General features: G+C 36.8%; 1 protein-coding gene and 1 pseudogene across 1 annotated transcript in view; one reads left to right on the top strand and one right to left on the bottom strand.

Moving 5' to 3' along the window:
• LOC123848932 (transmembrane protease serine 11F) overlaps positions 1 to 24762 on the top strand; it is a 49760-nt gene that overhangs the window by 4985 nt on the left and 20013 nt on the right. The window contains exons 3-4 of the mRNA XM_045881791.2: positions 12910 to 13061; positions 14769 to 14887. Coding sequence (XP_045737747.2) covers positions 12910 to 13061; positions 14769 to 14887 — 271 coding nt within the window. The remainder of the gene's footprint in view (positions 1 to 12909; positions 13062 to 14768; positions 14888 to 24762) is intronic.
• Positions 20038 to 20842, bottom strand: LOC123847716 (CUE domain-containing protein 2-like; annotated as a pseudogene).

Raw genomic sequence — 24762 nt, 5'->3', positions numbered from 1 at the left:
TGTTCCTTTCTGATCGATGTTACTTTTGGGCTCTCTCTTTGCTTAAAGGACCCCTTTCAATATTTCTTGTAGGGTTGGTTTGGTGTTCACAAATTCTTTTAGTTTTTGTTTGTCCTGGAAGCTTTTTATCTCTCTTTCTATTTTCAATGACAGCTTAGCTGGATATAGTATTCTTGGCTGCATATTTTTCTTGTTTAGTGCTCTGAACATATCATGCCAGTCCTTTCTGGCCTGCCAGATCTCTGTGGATAGGTCTGCTACCAATCTAATGTTTCTACCATTGTAGGTTACAGACCTCTTGTCCCAAGCTGCTTTCAGGACTTTCTCTTTTTCTCTGAGCTTGTGAGTTTTACTATTAGATGTCAGGGTGTTGACCTATTTTTATTGATTTTGAGGGGTGTTCTTTGTGCCTCCTGGATTTTGATGTTTGTTTCCTTCCCCAGATTAGGGAACTTCTCTGCTATAATTTGCTTCAATATACCTTCTGCCCCCCTCTGAGATCCCAATTATTCTAATATTGTTTCTTCTTATGGAATCACTTACTCTCGAATTCTGCCCTCGTGATCCAGTAGTTGTTTATCTCTCTTTTTCTCAGCTTCTTTATGCTCCATCATTTGGTCTTCTATCACTAATTCTCTCTTCTGCCTCATTTATCCTAGCAGTTAGAGCCTCCATTTTGGATTGCACCTCATTAATAGCCTTTTTGATTTTGACTTGGTTAGATTTTAGTTCTTTTATTTCTCCAGAAAGGGATTCTCTAGTATCTTCCATGATTTTTTCAAGCCCAGCTAGTGTCTTTATAATCATCATTGTGAACTCTAGTTCCAACATCTTACTAAAATCTGTACTGATTAGGTCCCTGTCAGTCGGTACTGCCTCTTGTTCTTTTTTTTTTTTTTTTTGAGGTAAGTTTTTCTGTCTTGTCGTTTTGTCCAGAGGAGAATAGATGAATGAGAGAACAAAATGCTAACAGGGTAACAATGACCCTAGAACTAAACAAATCAGAAGAGACCTGAAACTGGGGGGAAAAGAAAGGGAAAGAAAAAGAAAGAAAAAAAAAGAATATGATCAGGCTGGTGAATAGATCAGAGTCACACACTAGATTTTGGGCGTATTTTGGTCTGTTAGAAGAAATTGCCTCCCAAAATTTTAAAGAAAGAAAAACTTATATATGTACAAAAATAAGTGTAAATATGATGAAGGGAAGGAATATGACTGTAAAGATGAAAATTATAAAAGATTTTACCAAAGGAATTGATAAGATAAAAAGTTGGTTGAAAAAAGAAAGAAAAAAATTTTTAAAAACAAACAAACAAAAACGGAGAGAATGTGATCAGGCAGGAGATTAAAACAAAGCCATATTCTAGAGATTTAGGGTATATTTTGGTCTGTTAGAAGAACCTGTATCCCAAAATTTTAAAGAGAGAAAAACATATATATACAAAAAAATAAGGTTAACTACAATGAAGGGATAGAACGACTCTAAAAATGAAAATTAAAAAAGATTTTTAAAAAAAGAATTGATAAGATGTTGTTTGAAAAAGGGGAAAATTTTCAAAAAAAATAGAAAAAAAATAAAGAAAATTAAAAAAAAAATTAACTTTGAAAGACTAAAGAATCATGGGGAAGAAAGGCATGAATTCTATGTGCTGTATTCCCCTAGCATTGAAGTTTTGCAGTTCTCATTGATCGGTAAACATGGTCTTGGCTGGCTGTTCTTGATGATCTTCTGGGGGAGGGGCCTGTTGCAGTGATGCTCAAATGTCTTTGCCTGAGGCAGAATTGCACTGCCCTTGCCAGGGGCCATGCTAGGTAATCTGCTCAGGTTTGCTCTCGGTAGCTTTTGTTCCCTGAAAGCTTTAGAGGATGAGAATGAAAATGGAAGCCTCCCAATCTCCACCCCGGAGGAGCTGAGAACTCGGGGCCCCACTCGTCAGTTAGCCCCCAGAGAAAAGCAGTCAATCACTCCTGCCTCCCCTGTCTCCGGCCACACTCCGTGATCACCTGGCCTGTGACCCAGCGTTTCTATCTCTGGCACATGATCCCATTTGGAGTCTCCAAACCCAGCAGATTCCTGTGGTGCGCTCTGTGCCTCTCCTCCCAGGGGAGGAAGGGGAGTCTCCCAGGATCTGCCCCTTGTTGGGTCCCTGCTGGAGGAGTAGTGGCCTGACTGTGCTGCGGATAACGGTTTATGGCAACCTCGAGCTGAGAGCCCACTCCTCGACTCCATCTCTGCAGCTAGCTTCCCCACTCTGATACCTGGGATCTCTTCCACACTCAGGCACCCATGGTCTTTCTGTGACCCCCAGGGTCCTGAGACCACACTGTCCCAGTGAGGGTTCCACCCCCTGTTTAGCCGGTGGAGCGTCCCTCAGCAGAGTAGTCTTCTAAAAGTTCCGATTTTTTGCTCTGCTGCTCTATCACTTGCCAGTAGCCGGCTGAGGAGGCTCCCTTCCCCCATGGTCTATTTTCCTGAATATCCCCTTGGATTCACTTCTCCACACGTCCTACCTTCCAGAAATTGGTCACTTTTCTGTTCCTAGAATTGCTGCTATTCTTTCCTTTGATCTCCTGTTGAGTTTGTAGGTGTTCAGAATGGTTTGATACCTATCTAGCTGAATTCCTGTGACCAGATGAAATTTAGGTCTCCTACTCCTCTGGCATCTTGCTCCCCCTCCAATATTTTTTTAATTCTTGAAAGAGGTTTGGGAAATGCTTTCTCAACACATCCCTAACTGTCTTCCCTTGGCAGTAAGGAGATTTAATCCTTTGGTTTGGCCAACTGGTGGAAGAAACTCTAAGTGTTCACTTGATTTTAATTTATGTGACAACAGAGAGTTAGGTTTGTTAATCAGCAAATACCCAGTGCCTATAATGGTGCTGGGCTTACAGTAGATGCCCAATAAGAACCTGTTGAATGAATTACATGTGACAGAAGGATTAGATCCATTTTATATAATCCTAAGGAAATATAACTAGTGTAATAGATGTAAAGTTTAAGAATGCATTCCTAAAAACCATCTTTAGGTTACTGAAAGGTGAGAGGAGCTTCCTCAAAGAAGTTAGGAAGGAAGGGTTTTAAGAACAGGTTGGGCTTGAGGAGTAATATGATAAAGGGGAGTTTAGCATTGGTAAATGAAGTAGATTAATGATAAATCATATTTAACTATGAATTTTGAGAATCTATAGGTTCTTGGGTAAAAATCAAGAAAGGAGTCTTCAGGGGTGCCTGGGTGGCTCAGTCGTTAAGCATCTGCCTTCGGCTTAGGTCATGATCCCGGGGTCCTGGGATGGAGCCCCACATCAGGCTCCCTGCTCAGTGGGGAGCCTGCTTCTCTCTCTCCCACTCTCCCTGCTTGTGTTCCCTCTTTCTCTGTGTCTCTCTGTTAAATAAATAAAATCTTTAAAAAAAAAAAGGAGTGTTCATATCCCTACTCCCATACTTAATACATTTGTATCTGCAACCAGTTTCAGAGGAAGCAGGTCTCTTTATCAAGACTATCTTCTCTAGATCCCAGCTTTGCCTACCTTTTCTGAGGCCCTGTGACAGAAAGGGAATAAATGGCTCAAGTCTATGTCCATCACCTGTCTGCTGATTCCTTACAAGTCAAAGCCTGCTCAGGAGTTTCTTATGTTGAAAAGACTTTATAGAGGTGCCACTTGAAAAAGGGTTCCTTGGGTGACAGGTGAAGGCTGGAGAATTGAATGTGAGAGAGATGATTAGGGGCTGTGTGACAGATCCGGCTGTAGAGGGCCCCATCATGGGGAATCTTCAGCGTTATGTTAAAGCGTTTGTATGTCAATGTGAAATTTAGCACTTAATTCTTGTGAATGTGTCTCAGTGAGGAGATTACATACTGGTAGAGTTCCATATATCCTCTCCATTCCAGAACAGCTCTGTGTTTAATCACTGTTATACAGGAGAGTTCCATGCAAGCATTAATTCGAGAAAGGGGTCTCAGCCCCTTCAAAATGTTTCTTTCCTCTGCTCAGGCTAAACATGGTGGAATCCTCCTTAACTCTCTTTCACATTCTGCACCAATTCATCAGCAAAGTCTATCAGAAAGGCCTTCAAAATATATTCTGAATCCAATTATATATTTTGATCTCCTCACTGCTAACATCCTCCTAGTCCAAGCCACCATCATCTCCCACCTGAATGTCTGCAGTGGTCCCCTAACCCTTACTTACTTTTACCCTTCATGCTACCTTCTCCCTCTGCCACAGTCAATTCTCCACAGAGTGATCCTTTTAATAAGACCATCCATCCCACTGATCAAAACTCTATAATGGTTTCCCTTGTCACTCAGGATAGCATAAAGGAGTCCTTATAGTGGCTCACTAGGTTATGAACAGTTATGTGACTCTCTCTGACCTCAGCTTCTTTCTTCTGCTTGCTGCCTACATGCTGGTCACATTGACCTTCTCACTCTCTTGTCAATATACCAAATCTGTTCCCCCTTCAGGACACTTGTACTTACTGTTCCCTTTGTTTATAGTACTTTTCCCTCAGACAGTCACATGACTCCATCCTTCACTTTGTTGTGTCTGCTTGGATGTCATCTTTGCAGAGAGGTCTCCTCTGATCGCCTTAATCCCACCCCACCACCATTCTTTCTCTATTCTCTTACTGGACACTTTACATTTATATATAGATTATGTTTTGTTCATGGTCTGTCTTCCTCCCAGAGAATATGTCTTTGGTCCTGCTATATCCCTACCACCTAAAATAGTGCCTGAAACAAATAGATGCTCAATGAACATATGTTGACTGAATGAATGAAATCAAAGGTGTCTTATTAACAGTGTGTTTGGCAATCATAATAACCATAAAATCTTTTTCAGGCAGAAGATGTGATCATTCTAATGCAATATTTTAGTTACCCAGAAAGTAAAAGATTTTGAAGAGCCTGGTGTATTTTTGAAGGACACACAAAAACTATGGAAATGTTTCCCATATTTGTAAGAATTAAATTACTAAATATTATTGTTCATGTAGCTGCTTTCACAGAGGTGGAGCTGACTTGCTAATATTATAGCATGGGAGGAGGTTGCCTTTGGGTGCTTAGAAGATGGCAATCATGATTTTGAAGATAAGCTATAAAGGGGGATAGATCTTATGCTGGATCTAGAAATCATAGGTCTAAAAAATTTTTTTAAAGGAAGTTTTGGAAAGCCCATGAAATTGTCACCAATATCCTAGAATGTCCTACATTCTTTTATATTCTATTACATTATGTAAATAGGATTTAATGGGATTAACATACGCATCCCCCTGCAATGAATAGAATTATTACACATTACAGTAAAGGAGCAGGGTGCAATCTGATTTCTGCCCACACTCTGAACCTTTGCCCTTCTCCATTACCTGCCAAACCAGTCATGTCTAGCTGATAGAGAACCCAATTTTGATGACTAGCTCATACTTGAAATTCCCCCAGTTTCCCACCACATTGCTAGTTCTTTATGCTGCTGTAGTCATTTACTATCACATTTTTAGGATATGCTTTCATGTGCCTTTTGAACAAAACCAAGGGCATTTCTTGCCAGGATCCTTTCATTTGTGTTCCTAGTCTTTAAAATTCTTACCAAGTCTAAAGCAAATTTTGCCTCATCATGAAAATATGTGTCATCACTACTTAAACGATTGTATTATTGATTGATTGATTATAATTTTTTTACTTAAGTATAGTTGACATACAATGTTACAGTAGTTTCAGGTATACAATATAGTGGGTCAACTTCTCTATGTGTCATGCTATGCTCACCGCAAGTGTAGCTACCATCTGTCACCATGAAACACTGTTACAACAGTATCATTGACTATATTCCCAATGCAGTGTCTTTTATGCCCATGACTTATTTATTCCATAACTGGAAGCCTATATCTCCCACTTCCCTTAACCCACTTTGCCCCTACCCCCTTCCCCTCTGGCAACCATCAGTTTGTTCTCTATATTATAGGTCTAATTCTGCTTATTATTTCTCTGTTTATTCATTTGTTTTGTTTTTTAGATTCCACATATGAGTGAAATCATATGGTGTTTGTCTTTCCCAGTCTGACTTATTTCATTTAGCATAATACTCTTTAGGTCCATCCATGTTGTCACAAATGGCATGACCTCATTCTTTTTTATGACTGCAAAATATTCCATCACACACACACACACACACACACACAAACACACACCATGTCTCCTTATCCACTAATGATACATCTGATAAGAGTTTAAAATCTAAAATAGATAAAAAAAATTTATACAACTCAACACAAACAAACCCCACCATTTGATTTAAAAATGGGCAGAGGAACTGAATAGACATTTTTCCAAAGACATATGAATAGACACATGAAAGATGCTCAACATCACTAATCATCATGGGAATGCAAATCAAAACTACAATGAGATATCACCTTATACCTGTCAGAATGGCTAAAATCAAAAAGACAAGAAATAACAAGTGTTGGCAAGGATGTGTCAAAAAGGAACCCATGTGCACTACTGGAAAAAATGTAAATTGGTGCAGACACTGGAAAACAGTGGGGAGATTCCTCAAAAAAATAAAAAATAGAAATACCATACGATCCAGTAATTCCACTACTGGGTATTCATTCACCCAAAGAAAACAAAAACACTAACTCAAAAAGATATATGCACCCCTATGTTTATTGCAGCATTAATTACCATAGCTAAATTATGGAAGCAGCCCATATGTCCATCATAGATGACTATACCATTTTAAATGCTGCAACAACACGATGAACTCCTCTCTTTTACTACCCACCATTTAGCCAATGTTTTGATTTACATTTTCTAGTGTTGCCAAGTCTTCGCATAAAAAGATATTTCCCAAAAAGAACAGCACCACCATCAGCTGAACTAAATTAGACTGTTTAAGTCATTAAAATGGTTTTCCAAAATCTCTTAAGCTCTTCTTACTCTCATCTTTTATCCAAAATGCATGAATTGTTTTCTTTTGTTGATTTTATCAATTTTTTGAGTGGTGGTGAAAAATACTATTCATTGGTGAGTTTCTTTGACTTCCAAATAAATTCTGTGGTCATATTCCTGTTTAAAAAGGTGCTTTTATGATAATGAGAAGTTGTTCTGCTTGCAAGCAAGGAGTAAACAGGATTAGGATGTAATTAACCACTATCACATGCTAGAGAACGCCCTTGACCTTCAAGGGCCCTGATCAGTCATCACATCTTCTAAGAAGTCTTTCCTGTATGCCTTTCTGTCTCTTTCTTAAACAACCTTTATTATTCAATCCTCCATGTTTACTTATCACTGTACTTGGTAAATCTGTTATTTTTCCTATGACACTGTATTGATTTTATTATTTTATATCTTTCTACTCTACCATAAGCTCCTTGAATACAAAGTGCATTTGTTTTTAAATTCTTATATCCCCACTGCCAGGAATATATAGGCACACAATAAAAGTTTCCTAAATAGAATTGAATTGAGTATAGCAAAAGGACATATAGCAATCCTACTGACCAGATCATGCATCATGTGGCTCTGGGTATGTTCCAAATTCAGTACTAGCAGAGCTTTGTCTAGAAATACTTGACATACTTTACATCAATAAACTAATTTTCATTATTATGGTAATGTGATAATGTAACTTTGGGACTTTTAACCATGAACTCAATAGTTACATAGTAAGACTATGGGAGAAAAAAAGTACTGGAAAAACTTCTAGTCTATGTGGAGTTCAGAGAACATAGATAATAAATGAGTTTACAAGGCATAGACCAAGCTTTGCTTCTGCATCAACAAATAAAATACTATAGTATAAATAATAGAGACATTTCATTTATATAATATATCTATTAGTTATTATTAAATGCCTATTACATATATATATATGTGTGTGACCTGAAAAGCAGATTACAATTAGTGATTAGAGAAGCCGAGAATTAGTCTATCAATGCTAACACCAATAGCAACACCAATGCTAAACCAACAAATAATTATTCAGTAATAGCATAATTGCTTTCCAGTGATATAACCTTCGGGAATCAAGCACACACACACATCAACTGTAATATGAAGTCTAGAAATGGGAAAAGCAATGTCAATGTATTTCAATAATGAACTTGTTCAAATCCCAATTTCATAACTGAATTAACTAAAACGGATTAAAGTTTAAAAAGAGACAGGGTGCTGTACCAAAACACATGCTACAAAGTGTCTCAAATTAGTGGCTTAAGTCCTAACACGCAAAATGACAGGCAGAAAATAAATCCCAATTATGAATTTAAAAATTAACCCTTTTGCCATCTGACTCTTAATTAGTCCATCTCGATAATATCTAGTAGCTGTGTTTGGTGATTAAGGAAGTTTTACTCTAGCTTGGGGATACCTCTTATCATGTAAGTGTCCTCTTGTGACTGGTACAGTCCACCTGAACCACATACACTTACATATATTTCTTTTTTTAAGAAGATTTTATTTATTTATTTGACAGAGAGGGAGGAAGGGAGGGAGAGAGAGAGCACAAGCAGGGGAAGTGGCAGGCAGAGGGAGAAACAGGCTCCCCACTGAGGGGGGAGCCCTACGTGGGACTCAGTCCCAGGACCCTGGGATCATGACCTGAGCCAAAGGCAGATGCTTAACCAACTGAGGCACCCAGGTGCCCTGGCTTGGATATATTTCAATTTAACTCCTTAAAAGGATACAAATGGATTAACTTTGAGAATTCTGGAATAAGAATAATTTAGACACAAATAAGCTATCTTCATTTTTATGATTTATTTATAATTCATTATTCCTTAATCTAGCCAAAAATACTATAATTTTTCCATATTTCATGGTTTTTGAACAGATTTGTTCCACTGATTCTCACATTAAGAGCAATAATCTAAAAGATATTTGGAGGCTGAGGTCTGAAGGACTGGGAGATGTCTTAATTATACATTGTGCCTAACATAAAAGACACACATGCCATTCAGTGTGCAAATATATAATAAAGATGGCCTACTTCTTTCTGCAAACCTCTACTTAAACTACGCTAGTTAGTAACTCAATCTGTTATAAAAGCATCTATTTTAAGAAAAGTTCTGTAAAAGAAACTGGGGAAAAGCAACTCAATTTCAATTGCTTAAATAAACTTCCTAAAAGTTCAAGACTGAACTATCTGATAAGTGTCATATGTCCAGTAGTCAGCCATCTTTGATATAATAATCTTAGAGCTTATTGCAACTAGTTATTGAGAGGAGCCCAGTTTTCTCACCTATTTATTTAGGTATGATTACAGTGCTTATCATCAAAGAGCCTGCCTCTAAAAGAAGACATAACTCTGAGACTTAATTGTTAATCTACACAAGTGGCATGTTGGAGGGGGGGCTGTATTAGAGGTTGTGTTTGTTCTCTTCATCAGAGCATTTGTAAGGCTGTCTGCAGAGAAAAGTATAAGATTGACTTTTTATGTACATCGTTTTGGTGTGGGATAATGTAGTTAGTCTGCTATATCTACCTGAGTTAAGTCATAAGAATGAAATAGCTGGGCTCTGGGGGTGGAAGTGTTGCTGGGGAGCTCTCTCAGAGCCATTCTCCATTTGCTACAAACTCATGGGTCTTGTGAAGGTGAGCCTGGCTGGTTTTCAAAGTTAGATGTTCTGGGGACTCCTCTTTCAGGTTTTAAAAGTTGGGGTGCTCAATGTGGGATTCAAACCCTTCGCTCCTCAGGGATAAGCTCCAGGTTTTGAGTTCCCTCCCCATTGTGGATCACCATGCCAGGGGTGGGGTTTATGGTGAGATTATATCTCAGCTTCTCCTACCCACCTGCATGACGTTTCATTCTCACTTTCTGAAGTACAGTAGTCGTTCAAGTAGTTTTCAGGTTTTTTTCAGAGTTTATTGTTCCATATGTAGCTGTAGGTTCTATGTGTCAGTGAGAGAAAATAAGCTCAGGATCCTCCTGGGTTGCCATCTTGAACTGGAACCAACAGTTGTGTCTCAGAATTCTTTAACTTTTGTATGCAAATGATTTTTCCGATCTAGGATCTAGACTGTGTCCCTTTTATTCACCATTCATTTATTCAAAGAGCAGCAACATTTATGTCAGGAATAAAAAAATCTTCTTGGGGCGCCTGGGTGGCTCAGTCGTTAAGCGTCTGCCTTCGGCTCAGGTCATGATCCCAGGGTCCTGGGATCGAGCCCCGCATCGGGCTCCCTGCTCCGCGGGAAGCCTGCTTCTCCCTCTCCCACTCCCCCTGCTTGTGTTCCTGCTCTCACTGTGTCTCTCTCTGTCAAATAAATAAATAAAATCTTAAAAAAAAAAAAAAATCTTCTTTACCATGATGCAATGTTATCATGACTTACTGTGTGTCTATAACCCCCAAAATTTGACAAAATTTGATTCTTATCATTTCTTGCATTTTGAAGGGCTCAGGTAAAAACAAACAAATTGACAAAACTTAGGGAAAAAGGAAGTGAGAAAAAAATGCGTGAACCAAAATGTCCGCAAACTAAATATCAAGAATACTTAATACTATAGATTTTGTATATGGAGACTGCAATTACGGTGAGGAAGGAGGTATTGTATATGGGTATATTAATAAATTTTGTTTATTCTGGGCTATGTGGTGCCAACCTTAACAGTTGCTTTTATTAGAGTCATTCCAACAGATGTCAGTGACACAACTAAAATAAAATAAGTCAAAGAGAAAAGGGCATAAAATGAGTACTTTCCATTTGGCTCAGACCCAAGTGTGAGGACAGCACATTGGTCATTATTAACAACATTGATGTCTAAATTGAAATCACTGTCTTTTCCTTTAATCTTTCTCATCTTGCCAGAAGGCACAATCATTTACTTGGACATCAAAACAAGGGAGACATTAATCCTTTCCTTATCCCACAACTAAGTAATCAGCCAACAAAAATCAAGAATTGGAGCTAAATCCATCTCCTCTCCACCCCACTGCTTCAGCCTTGGCTCAGGTCCTCACCATCCTCTCCATCTTTCTCCTGGATCTTCAAAATAACCTCTAAACTGGTCTTCCTGTCTGCACTCCTGCTCTAATCCTCATCTTGTGATTATTCTAAATTCTCAGTCTGATTAAAATTTTTATTGGCTCCCCATCTTCTGCAGAGTCAATTTCAAACGTTTTACTTTGGGTTATGGGACTCCTCATGACCCAATCAGTCCACCAGCCTTAGCATATCCTCTTTCTAGTACAACAGTGGCGAGAAAACATGCAATCATGCACATGCTTTGGACGCCATAAATTCTTTGAGGGCAAAAGCAGAATTTTCATTCCCAGTACTAACTATAGTAGCACCCCCCCACCCCCTGTTTATTCGAGATTTTACTTTCTGTTTTCAGTTACCTATGGTCAACCTGAAGCAGATGATCCTCCTTCTGACTTGTCAGAAGGTAGTAGTAGCCTAATGTTAGTCACAGTGCTTGTGTCATTCATCTCACGTCATCTCATCACATAGGCGTTTTTCATCTTACATCATTACAAGAAGAATGAGCACAGTACAGTAAGGTATTTTGAAAGAGAGAGACCATATATACATAACTTTTATTACAGCATATTTTTATAATTGCTCTATTTTACTATTATTGTCAATCTCTTACTATGCCTATTCATAAAATAAACTTTATCATAGATACGTATGTATAGAAAAAAACATAGGGTTTGGCACTATTCACAATTCCAGGCATCCACTGGGGTTTTCAGAACATATCCCAAGTGAGAAAAAAGGGACCACTGTATTAGTAATGAATATCGTTTCACATCCTTAGCACACCCCCTTTTGTTGCACATGTTATTTTTTCTGTTCTTTTCTCCTTTTTTATGCCTGGAGAACTTTTAACACTCAAAGTTTAATCATGTCACCTTCTTGATAAAATATCCTGACACAGACCTCCAAAAAGTTAATTACTTTCTATTCTTGCACCAAGTTTTATTTTGGCATATTTCATACTATATATTAATTACTCATTTCCACATCTGTATGCTCTTGTAAAGAGTGAGTTTCCGACAGGCAAGGAGTATATCTTAAAATCTTTATATCTCTTGGCATCTAGAACTGCTCCTGAAATTGTTGGAATGTGGTAGGTACTATTCTAAGAACTTTCTATTATCTCATTGAATGAATAAAGTTTAAAATAAATATTGTTAAATAAAATTAAAAATATAAAGACATAAAAGTATCTCACTTGCAAGATACTAAATATCGAATGTTATTCAAGGATTTGGAAAATAAAGTAAATAAATGCCAACTTTCAAGTTGGAAAATGATAATCTTAATAAGATATTTTGAGTGGGGAGGTAGTACATGATTAGGGATAGGTAAAAGTCAAGTGGAAATAGTCTTCTTGGGGACTGGAGTCTTATCAAGTACGATTCACAATTTGTGATTTCATTGGGAGGTGTTAATAAAATGCAAAGAACCATGATCAGGGTTTCAAAAGCAATGTTGCTACTTTTAAAAGAAATCATTAAGAAAAATTTTAAGGTCATTTAAAAAGTATTCATATTAATTTTTTTAATTTTTAATCAAGTAGAATTGATGAGATTATTGTATAACTGTTGCTAGAAACTCCCTTATTAAAATATGAAAATTTTATTTATAAACTACCTTTTTAATAAGTAAGTCTTTGTGTTTCACCCTTCAAATTTCAAATTGCCAATATGTCAGACAAAATGCTGTAGGAAGATATTCTCACTTGAATGTCAACATCGATAGAACTTTAACCAAAATTTATATTGTGATTGGGGTATTGGGAAAGCATATACAAATTAAAACCTTGTGTTCTTTTCAAGATCTAAGTATCCTATTATTAGCAGTATAAACTATTTTCTTAGAGGAACATAACAAGTGGACATAAAGTGGAACCATAATGACTTTCTTATTGTCTTACTATTTGTTTCTATTATCACAGACCAGTTGAATTTTCAGAAGCTGATTACCCACGGGCTGAATATCAAAGAAGACAGCAATTTTGGGATCCTATACGTGTAGCTCTTTTCACATTGGCAATTGTAGCAATCATAGGAATTGCAATTGGTATTGTTACTCATTTTGTTGTTGAGGGTAAGTATCCAGGTCACATTTCTATTGCCTAAGTGCTCTATGACTTAATATCTTGAAATTCTTTCTTGTATAAAAAATGCTATTTGCATGATATTAAAATTTTAATTACTAATCTGTTATTGATGTTAAATTATTGTTTGCTCTAGTGTTCAGTGTTACATATTTCCAGCCAATGAAGCTTGCAATAAACATTATTACATGGATGGACACATCTAAAAGCGATACAGTTTTGGGTGCCTGGGTGGCTCAGTCAGTTAAGCATCTGCCTTTGGTTCAGGTCATGACCCTAGGATCAAGCTCCCTGTTCAGCTGGGAGTCTGCTTCTCCCTCTCCCTCTGCCCCTACCCCTGCTGGTCCATGTTCTCTCTCTCTTGCCCTCTCTCTCAAATAAATAAAAATCTTTAAAAGCAATATCGTTTTAAAATGAGAAAGAAGAGTGAAAAGCTTGATCTTTAGAATAAAGACAAATCACATCATGTGCTGAGTTTCATATGCCTTTTTTTTCCCAAAAGCGGTATAAGGCAACTGCTTAAGCTATAGGCAATCAAATAATTTCCTTGCTTTGCTTCTGCATCTTCTCTATACATATCTCCCCTCACTCCTGTTGGTGGAGGACTCCTAATCACTTTCGGTTTGGTGTTGCCCAACTGGAATCACTATTTGCTCAAATAAACTCTTGAAAATGTAAATGTGCCCCAGTTGATTTATTTTAAAGATTTTATTTATTTGAGAGCCAAAGAGAGGGGGTCAGCATGAGCTGGGGGAGGGGAGGGCAGAGGGAGAGGGACAAGCAAACTCCCCGCTGAGCAGGGAGCTGGATCCCAGGACCCCGGGATCATGACCTGAGCTGAAGGCAGGCGCTTAACCAACCAAGCCACCCAGGTACCCCAACTTAGTTGATCTTTTAACATCAACAAATAGTTGATGGTTGAGGCCATCACTGTTAGGATCACCCAGAAAGGGTTATTTACATGGCCAGGGCAAGGATAGAACAGTGGGTTGCTAAGGAAAGAAGCAGAAATAAAAGAGTTCTCCAAGGTCGATGAAAAGGTGTGGCCAGGGAGGAAGAAAGTTAGAATATGGCTCCACAAAGCCTAAGGTGGGGTTTCAGGGAATATGATTAAACCTGCAAAACAATCAAGATTTAAAAAAAAGAAAAGAAAAGAAAAAAGACCCTAAAAAAGGTAGCTATTCGATATTATGACTGTTGGCCTTGACAATGGAAGTTTCAGTGGTATGTCAAGAATGGACTGCAGAGAATTGAGAAGTGAATAGGCAAAAAGTGAAAACAATAAATACTAATACTTATTAGTAGCATGGAAAAAACTGATAGCCTCTTCAATATATCTTCATAATACAGCTTATCTAAGATATACCTATGTTACAATTCTTTGAGAAAACTGATAATTTTTACATGACTTTCAGCAATTGCTTTCAATATTTATTGTCCATATTGCATGTCCAATTGTATGAAAATTTTGATATGCATAAACACTGTAAAAGAGGTATTCCGAAAGTGTACTTGGAGGCCTGGATTTTCTATTTTAGCTGGATACAATGATAAAATTACAAAATATTTGAAAAATGTCCACAATAACTTTTGTACCAAGAAGAAATAAACTGCACTATAGTAAACCTATTTCCTGGGGTTGGGGGACAAAAAACATTATATTTAAGCATGAATCTTTTGTTTATTTTACCTTTCAGATGATAAGTCATTCTATTACCTTGCCTCTTTTAAAATCACAAATATAAAATACAAAGAAAATTATGGAATGAAAAGCTCAAGAGAGTTTATAGAAAGGAGTCATCAGATTGAGAGAATGGTAAGCTTAATAGAAATTTTAGAAGTTTATGAATGTGTTTTTCTGTTTCACTTTCAGTTTGGTTGCTATAAGAACCTAGCCTCTCCATGCCTCAATCTCTTCTTCTGTAAAATATAGATAATATCTAAGCCATATGGTTGTGACGATTAAAGAACTTAATATATGTAAAATATTTTGAATAATGTTATATACAATTAAACGCATATAGATTAGAGTAGGCTACTAATTAAGAACTAAGAAAACTGTTGGTTGAAACAGACGTTCTTCTGATTTTCAATTCTTGATTTTCTGTACTGGTTCATTTTCCTTAAACTTTTTTAACATAAGAATATATGATTGCCATGTTTGCCTTATCATTTTATTTATTATGTTTTTAAAAGCATGTAAAGCATCACATACAAATGTGCATCTGTAATTTTTTTTTTTTTTGAGAGGGAGAGAAAGAGAGATTGAGGCAGGGAGGGGCAGAGGGAGAGAGAGAATTTTAAGCAGACTCCATGCCCAGCACAGAGCCGAGCGAGGGCTAGATCTCCCCACCCTGAAATCATGACCTGAGCCAAAATCAAGAGAAAGACGCTTAACTGAATGAGCCACCCAGATGCTCCCGTGTCTAAAATTTTTTATATCAATCTCAAATCTAGTTATGCCTCTCATGGCTTCCCTTAAAAACTGCATTTATCAAGGCATTTCTAATTTTCAAAGTATGTTAGACAAGCTAAGTCTTTACCTATCATAGCAGAAAGTCAAATAGTCTTCCATTTTTTGTCCCATGAAAAGCATGTCTGTGGAGACCATAGATTTGTTTAGCAAAACCCAGTATATTAGCCTAGAATGTTCTCCTTAAAGCTTATGAGAGTTATTCTGGAACAATGAAGTAATAGCTCTATAGAAAGAAGACTGAATTAGTATGATTATTTATGATTCGCTCAATTAAAAGATGACTTTAGCACTTCAACTCTTAACTCATCGTACTTTCCTTTCTCTGGCATATTAACAATGTAGGAAAGTATTTCATTTTATTTAATCTTTATATAGGTTGATTCTAAATATTGAAAACCAATGAATAGTATTTTCATTTCCATAGCTATTTAAATAGTGTTTGTCATTTAACAAAACAGTGCTTTTTACAATTGGGTTGCCATACAAGAGTATTTCCCAAAGCAATTTTGAGTAGAACTCACTCATTTATTTTAAGTCCTCTACCATTTTACTATATCTTTAGATATGTCCAAAGTCTCACTATTTCTTTATTTCTTTAATTCTTCTTTCTCAAAACTTTATGCTTTCTGCTTCAGTTTGAACTGGTTGCTTTCTAGGTCCACTTTAGAGAGGTAACCTGGGTCCAAACAGAATTGCTCTAGTGTGTGAGAGCTATTGCTTTTTGCATCTCATATTTTCCTTGATATGGTGGGTTATGTCCTCAAGCACCTTCCTTAAGAAAAAAAGTGCATGGGAGGTAACATTTCTGAATTATTTTATGTTGAAAAACCCTTTATCCAATAGTCTACTCAAATGACAGTTTGAATGTAAACCTTTACATTGAAAAATCACTTCCCCTCAGACCATCTGAGGCCTTGCTTCATTTTTATTACTCTATCACTGCAGCTGATGAGAAATTGCGTTTCTTTTTAAGTAATCTCTTCTTTTTCTAGAAACTTTTGTACTCTATTTTTTGTTTTCTGAAATTTCATAATGATGTGTCTTGGTATTTGGTATTTTTTCTTTCATTCATTTCTGTTGGGATATCATTATGCTTTAGAAAGTGTGTAAAACATTTTAAAGTGAATATCCAAGAACCTACCACCAAATTTCAGAAATAGAACTTTACCAGTACCTCTGAGACCTCTATATGTTCTTTTTTCTCTCTTCTTCATAGTTAAAAACTGTTTTGAATTTGGATTTAATCATTCTGTGGTTTTATCACTGAGGTATGCATACTCAAATAGCATAGTATGCAATTTTTCCTCTTTTGAAGTTTATGTAAATATAATCATATCTTTCTGTGACTTCATTATTTCCCTCAACGTTATGTCTTTGAGATATTCCCATTTTGATGCATGTAGCTATAGCTATATAAAATAGCTATATAAAATAGGATTTTATATATAAAATATAAAGCTATGTAAAATAAAAGCTATATAAAATAAAAATCCTGTAGCTATATAAAATAAATCCATCATTTATTTTTCACTGCAGTGTAGAATGTCCTAGAAAGAATATACTACTATTTATTAATTCATTCTAAGGTTGACAAATATTTCAGCTGTTTTCACTTTTATAATTATGAACAATGCAGCTAATTAACATCCTTGCAGGTTAGTGCATGCACTCCTAGTGCATGTGCAAGAGCCTCCTCAGGTCATAAACCAAGCAGATGGTTTGCTGGGTCATAGGTTTTGCTCAGACTCAACTTCAGCAGATTCTGATCAATGGTTTTCCAGGGGGTTTGTAGACATTTGACACCACCACCAACAGGGAGTGAATTCATGTTGCCCTACCTTTTCATCAAAATTTTCAACAAAATTGACTTTGCCAAACTGGTATGTATGTATGTATGTATAATAGTAACTCTTTGTGAATTTAATTTGCATTTTCCCTATTATTAATAATGTTCATCAGTGGTTATCAACCATTTGCATTTTGTCCTTTATAAATAGCTACTCATGATTTTTTGCCCATTTCTTTTTTTTTCTTTTTCTTTTTACTTAACATACAGTGTAACATGCCATTTCCTATTATATTTTTGTCTTTTAATTTATTCTTAGAAACATTTTTTTGGAAAAAGAGAAACATTTTTTGGGAAATGAATCCTTCATTTTGGGAAATGAATCTTTTTCCATTTTGTGGCTTAGCTTTTCATTTTCTTTATAATATATTTAAATGAACAGTGTTCTAAATTTTAATATAGTTAAATACATCATTCTTTTCTATTATTAGTAGTATTCTTTGTGTTTGTATAAGAAATCCTTTCTGATCCTGATATCACTGTCTTAAAAAATATCATTTTTCCTTTTTGCATTTAAGCCTTTTTTATTCTACATGGAATTGATATTTGCATATGTGTTTGACTTAAGGATTTAATTTCTTTCTTCCCCCTATGTGAATAAACATTTCTCTTAGTACCACTGATTGAGCAGTCAGTCTTTTCTTGGATGATCTACCATGCCATCTCTGCCACAAATCAAGTTTCCATGCGTGAATTGGGATGTTGCTGTGCTCTCTATTCTGTTCCATTGATCAGCTTGTTTTGCATTGTGTCAATACTACAATGTTTTAACCTCTATAGTTTGACAATAAGTGTTGATACCTGTTATATTAATTTCCTAGTGTTTCTGTACCAAATTACCATAAACTAGTGGCTTAAAACAATAGAAATTTATTCTCTCAGTTATGGAAGCCAGAAATCTGAAATCAAAGTATCAACAGTGCTGGCTCCCTTGGAAGGCACTAGGGAGGAATCTTTCTTTGCCTCTTTCAGCTTCTGGTAACTTCAGGCATTCCTTGACATGCAGCTACATAGCTGCAATCTCTGTCTCCATCTTGACCTTTTCCTCTGTGTTTCTCCAGTCCAATAAGGGCATTAGATTATTAGATTAGAATCATTATATTCAAGATGTTCCTGGATAACCCACATTGGTCTTATCTTGAGATCCTTAACATAGAATCTGCAAAGACTCTGCCAAATAAGGTCACATTCACATGTTCCCAGACAGACGTATCTTTTTAGGGGGCCACCATTCAACCCAGTACACCTAAATTTGTCACCATCTTCTCCAGGTATGTCTTGGTTATTCTTGACCCTTTTCGTTTCCATATCAAGTAATACACACACACACACACACACACACACCTTCATACTGGGATTTTTATTTAGCTTGCTTCAAATCTAGAGGTCTAGAGAAATAATTGACATCTTCATTTATTTATACATATTTACTGTATTTCAATAAAGCTTTAAAATATTTTTGTTAAAGGTCTTGTTCATCTTTGATTAGATTTAATATTAGAGGTTCTTTTTTGTCATTGTTAACTGGTATCTTTTTAAAGAACATTTTCTTACTGGTATATAGAAATATGACTGGTTTTTGTAATCCCTTTTTATGTCCTTTCTTTTTTGTATTTGGTATTTCTAAGTTCTGAGTCTCTCCTAAAGTTTTTAGAGCAGATAGTCTTTCTTCTTGGCTGCTTTTCTGTGACTCATAGTCTGGTCCAGGGATTCTCGGTCAGGGACAGTTTTGTCTCCCAAAGGATATTTGGCAATTCCTGGAGACATTTTTTGGTTGTCACCCTGGAAGGAGGAGTGCTCCTGGCATCTAGTATCTAGTGGCCAGGAGTGCTGCAAAACACCCTACAAGTCACAAGATAGCTCCCTACAACAAAGACTTATCTGGCCCAAAATGTCAATACTGCTGAGGGTGAAAAATCCTGCTCCAATATGTGACTTCCCTCATCTTACTTTATTAGTTATTTTTCCTTCATTTGTTGAATTCAGGAAAAGTGTTGAATCTGTCACCTACTAAAGAAATCTTTTTGGTTTTTGTCAGTGTTACAGATTTATCTCCATTTTCATACATAATAATTAACATAATTTTAATGGGTTTTCAAAAAAGGAGAGAATATATAGTCAATCTGCCATCTTGGACAAAAATCTCTTTATTTGCATGTAATCAAAGTTTACCATTTCAAAATTAACAACTAGTTTTTAGAATCAAAACTAAATATCCTTCCATAAGAATACCTCCAAATCCTTGAATGTTATTTTCCTTTCTCTTTACTATATCTCATTCTACTTCAACTTTCCCAAAGGACAATGAATACAATTAAAATTTTATGCAATGTGGATTTGTGCATAATAAGCAAGCAGGGGTTTTCTGGTTAGTTCCAATATCTTTTATGACAACAATTTATTGACCTTTTATTTTTTATCATCAGATTAAGCTAATACCTTCTCAGAAATGTGAAAGGTTTTCTTATATTGTTTAACTGCAATTTTTTTTCTTTGTCTTTCACTTTCCTTTTATGAAGCCAGTTTCCTTACTTCCCCTGTCCCCACCCACCCTTGGGGCAAATTTTACTGTGCCCATGGGCAGCTCCAAGAGGAGGTCAACACTGTGGGGCAAGGAAGTAGAGAGCAGAATAGAGAAGGGGAACAGGAGTTAGGGCAGGCCCTGTGTGGGGGTGTAGGTCTCCTGCATCCCTCTAGGATCTGAGCCTAAAAGGCTTTGACAGAGTCGGGTGAATTCCTCAGTGGAAATGGTATTTCCTGGCTAGTTTGAGGTTGATGTATGTGACCTTCATCTCCTTGGCCTCAGGGTTCTGCACATCTTTGAATCACTCCCCTTTGGTGCTCACTACCTGGTTGTTGATGTATTGGATCAGCTTCTTAAGGGCCTCCCTGGGAGCTATGGGCTGGTAAATCTTCTGATCCTTTGTGCTATCCACCATCATGTACTTCTGCAGGTTGAAGGACTTCAGTTCATCCTTTTGAGGGCCTCTGAAGCATCTGGGCAGGTCCTGGTTGGGGCCATTCCAAGTTGGAAGTCCCTCCTCCTTCCCCTCTACTGGCATCTGCACAACTTCTTCCAAGTCTCACTGAGCTTTGGTCAGCACCCCCTGGGCCTGCTCCACTGAACAGGGAGGGAGCACCTCCAAGAGTACATGCACCCCTAGCAGCTCCTCCTCAGCACTGGCTGCCTCATCCTGGGTGTCTCCTGCAGCAGCATGTAGGAGAATCCCTGTTCTCTTCTTTGAGCTTTTTGGGCCACGCAGGGGACATGTGGAGATGGGCATCAGACCTTGGACTTCAGAGCTCCGAGTTTGCAGGTTCTCTTCTTTCCTGGCACCACTCAACTGCCCTAAGAGCTTCTGCATCATGTCCCCTATTGTACCCCTTGGAATGTGAGCAAAGCCAGGCACATAGGCCATCATCCTCTCAGTGAAGTCCTCCATATCAAAGGAGGATGAATTTTACTTCTTCCATTCTGATTTGGATGGCTTTTGTTTTTCTTACCTGATTGCTCTGGCTGAGATTTTTAGCACTGGGTTGAATAGAAGTGTTGAGAATGCACATCTTTGTCTTGTTTCTGATTACAGGAAAATTTTCAGCTTTTTACCATTGAGTATGTTAACTGTGGACTTCTCATATATGGCCTTTACTATGTTAAGGTACCTGCCTAATTTTTTAAGAGTTTTTAATCATGAAAGGATGTAGGATTTTATCAAATGCTTCTGTCCCCATTAAGATGATCATGTGATTTTTATTCTTCATTCTGTCAATGTGGTGTATTACATTTATCAATATACTTATGTTGAACTATCCTTGTATTCCAGGGATAAATCTCACTTGATTATGGTGTTTGATCCTTTTATGTGCTGTTGAATTTGGTTATTAGTATTTTGTTCAATTTTTGCATCTATATTCTATCAGGAATATCGACCTGTACTTTTCTTGTAGTCTCCTTATCTGGCTCTGGTATCAGGGGAATGCTGGCCTCATAAAATGAGTTTAGAAGTATTTCTTCCTCTTCAATTTTTTGGAAGAGTTCGAGATGATTGAATTCAAGAATTCAACAATTCAAGAAATGTTTGGTAGAGTTCACCAGTAAAGTCATCTGGTCCTGGACTTTCCTTTGTTGTAAGATTATTGATTATTGGTTCAATTTCCTTTCTGTTATTGGTCTCTTCAGATTTCTTGTATCTTCATGGCTTAGTTTTGGTAGATTGCATGTTTCTAGGAATGTACCCATTTCTTCTATGTTATCTAATTTGTTGGCTTATGATTGCTCACAGCAGGCTCCTATCATCCTTTTTTTATTTCTGGTGTCAGTTGTAATGTCTCCTCTTTCATTCATGATTTTATTTGAATCTTCTCTCTTTTTTCCTTAGTCTAACTATAGGTTTGTCAATTTTGTTTATCTTCTCCAAAAGCCAACTTCTAGTTTCATTGATCTTTTCTATTGTTCTTCTAGTCCCTATTTTATTTATTTCTGCTCTGCTTTGTTATTGCCTTCCAGAAGGTAACCTTGGGTTTAGTTGTTTTTTTTTTTTTTCCTAGTTCCTTAAGGTATAAAGTTAGGTTGTTTATTTGAGATCTTTCTTTTTTCTTAATGTAGGTGTTTATCACTGTAAACTTCCCTGTTGGAACTGCTTTTTCTGCATTGCTCAAGTTTTGGTATGTTGTGTACTCACATTCACTTATCTCAAGAATTTTCCTTTTTTTTAAAATAATTTTTTGCTTTTGATTTCTTCTTTGACTTATTGGTCACTCAGGGATGTGTTGTTTCATTTCCACATATTTGTGAATTTTCTTATTTTCCTATTGTTATTGATTGCCAGTTTTATACCATTGTGTTCAGAAAAGATAACTGATATAATTTCAATCTTCTTAAATTTATCGAGAGTTATATTGTGGCCTAACATATGATCTATCCTAGAGAATGTTCCATACACACTTGAAAAGAATGTGTATTCTGCTGCTCTTGGATGGAATGTTCTATTCATGTCTGCTAGGGCCATTTGGTTTATAGCATTGTTCATGTCCACTGTTTCTGCATTGCTTTTCTGACTGATGATCTGTTCATTATCTTAAGTGGGGTATTGAAATTATCTACTATTATCTTATTGCTGCCTATTTCTCCCTACATTTATGTTAATATTTGTTTTATATATTTAGGTGTTCCAATGTTAGGTTCAACAAAAGATTTTTAAAGATAGTTATTTTCTCTAGTATCATTCTCTGCCCCAAGGCCCATCTGAAATCTCAAAGCCAGATGTGTGGTAAGGTTTGCCACAGAACTGTTTTGTTTGAAAAATGGATTTATATTTTGGTATGTGCTCCACTGTGTTTGGCAGAGTTAAAAAAAGACTAATATAGTAATTAAAACAAGATAATTTTTTTTGCTAAGAGTTACTATTTTAATTATGTTAAAATCAATGAGTGAAGTATGATTACTTAATTCAATGCAATACAGCAAGGAATTACTGAGTATCTATGCTAAGACTAGCACTGAGCTAGATATCATTTTAAAACAAACTGACCTTTACTTTCCCCTTGGAGACTTTAGGTAATTAGTGCATTCCCAGTAGGATTCCACACCTTGGGGCTAGTGCTCTGAAAACTTGATTTTTTAATTTATTTTTTATTTTTTTAAATATTTTATTTATTTTATTTGACAGAAAGAGACACAGCGAGAGAGGGAACACAAGCAGGGGGGAGTGGGAGAGGGAGAAGCAGGCTCCCCACTGAGCAGGGAGCCCGATGTGGGGCTCGAACCCAGGGCCCTGGGATCATGACCTGAGCTAAAGGCAGACGCTTAATGACTGAGCCACCCAGATGCCCCTGAAAACTTTTTTTAAATTTAAAAATAAATATAAATAGAAGTTCTAATATTTTTTACATCCTCAATGAATCATTAGCTTCACTTTGAATATCATTGCTTAGAATAATCCAAAAGGTTAATACTAAATTACATCACAGAGGTAATTGCACCCAGAGGTAAGAGGGCTGGGCTGTTTGAGTTATACCAACAAGGGCTGTCCAGGGAAGGTGAAGCACAAGCTACCAGACATCAATAAGTCAGGTCAGACAAGGGCACGCCTCTGGAGAAGTGTTGGTGTGAGCTATTACCAATCAACACTTACAGAAGCTGGAGCATTAGTGTACTTGCCCAGTAAATGAAGTTTAGATAGGGAACAAATAGCTGCTACAATTCCTCTTTTACCACAGTTCATCGTCTGTAAGTGAATTCAGCTTCTTAATAAATCTCTTAAGAGGAAAAAATTTATTTGCTTGTAAGTGATTATAGACAATATAATTCCCATTGGCCTAGGCCTCCAGATCATCCAAGACATGATCCTGACTTTGATTCTTTGTCTTCTATTGCTCTGTAAATTCCCATAATAAATGGGACAGTTTGGGTAGAAAGTAGCAGAAACCCAATGAACAAGTCAAAGATAGGAAAGAAGGAAGGAAGGAAGGAAGGAAGGAAGGAAGGAAGGAAGGAAGGAAGGAAGGAAGGAAGGAAGGAGGGAAGATTGTTGGGAAAATCTAGAGATTCATTTGACTTCAGGTATAGTGGGATTCAGAGGCTCAAACAATGTCTTCAGGCTTTCTCCACATGGCAGATGACACAGCTTACATCTACTCTATAGTCATATGTTTTCAGGAATTAACTGAAGCAGGAAAAGACAATTTTCCATAATAGTACTGATGAATATACAATAACTTTAATTCTAAAATTTTAACCTCTAACCCAGATATCTCTGAACCCTAGACTTGTGCATTCAGTGGTCTACTTGACATTTTCACTTGGATCTCTCATAGGCATCTTGATGTTATATCTAAATCCAATTCTTAAAAGTTGTTCCCTTTCTCATTCTCTAATTCCTATTTTTTTTCCACTCAGCCAATGACATCACGGTCCATCTAGTTGCTAGAATACTATTCTCCCTTATCCTCATGTCTAATCCATTCACAAATGATGTTTCTACTTCTAATTCACTGTCTCCATCTTGAACCTAGCTAATGTGATCCCTCATATAGGCAGCTCACCATAATCATTGCTTCCACTCAAGCTCCCTCTAATATCTTGCCTACATAGCAACCAGATGACCTTTTATAAACATATATATTACTTTGCTTAAAATTTCATAAGTGATTTCCAAATGTACTTAGAATAAAATCCCAGCTTTTTATGAAGTCCTCTAAGGAACTTAATGCTCTGGCTCTCCTCCTTGCTCACTGTTCTCAAACCATATTGGCCTTCTTTTTGGAGGCTCTGCACATTCTGTTCCTTCTACCTGGAAGATTGTCCCATGATCTTACTCTTTTTGTTGCTTATTCCATCTGATCTTTCAGATATCACTTAAATGTCCTT

This window comes from Mirounga angustirostris, unplaced genomic scaffold (genome assembly GCF_029215605.1).
Source record: "Mirounga angustirostris isolate CCGP_5_RB_7025 unplaced genomic scaffold, mMirAng1.0.hap1 SCAF_2, whole genome shotgun sequence".
In the NCBI taxonomy this organism is placed as follows: domain Eukaryota; kingdom Metazoa; phylum Chordata; class Mammalia; order Carnivora; family Phocidae; genus Mirounga; species Mirounga angustirostris.
The sequence above is the reverse complement of the archived record's forward strand: the minus strand, read 5'-3'. Positions and strand labels throughout refer to the sequence as shown.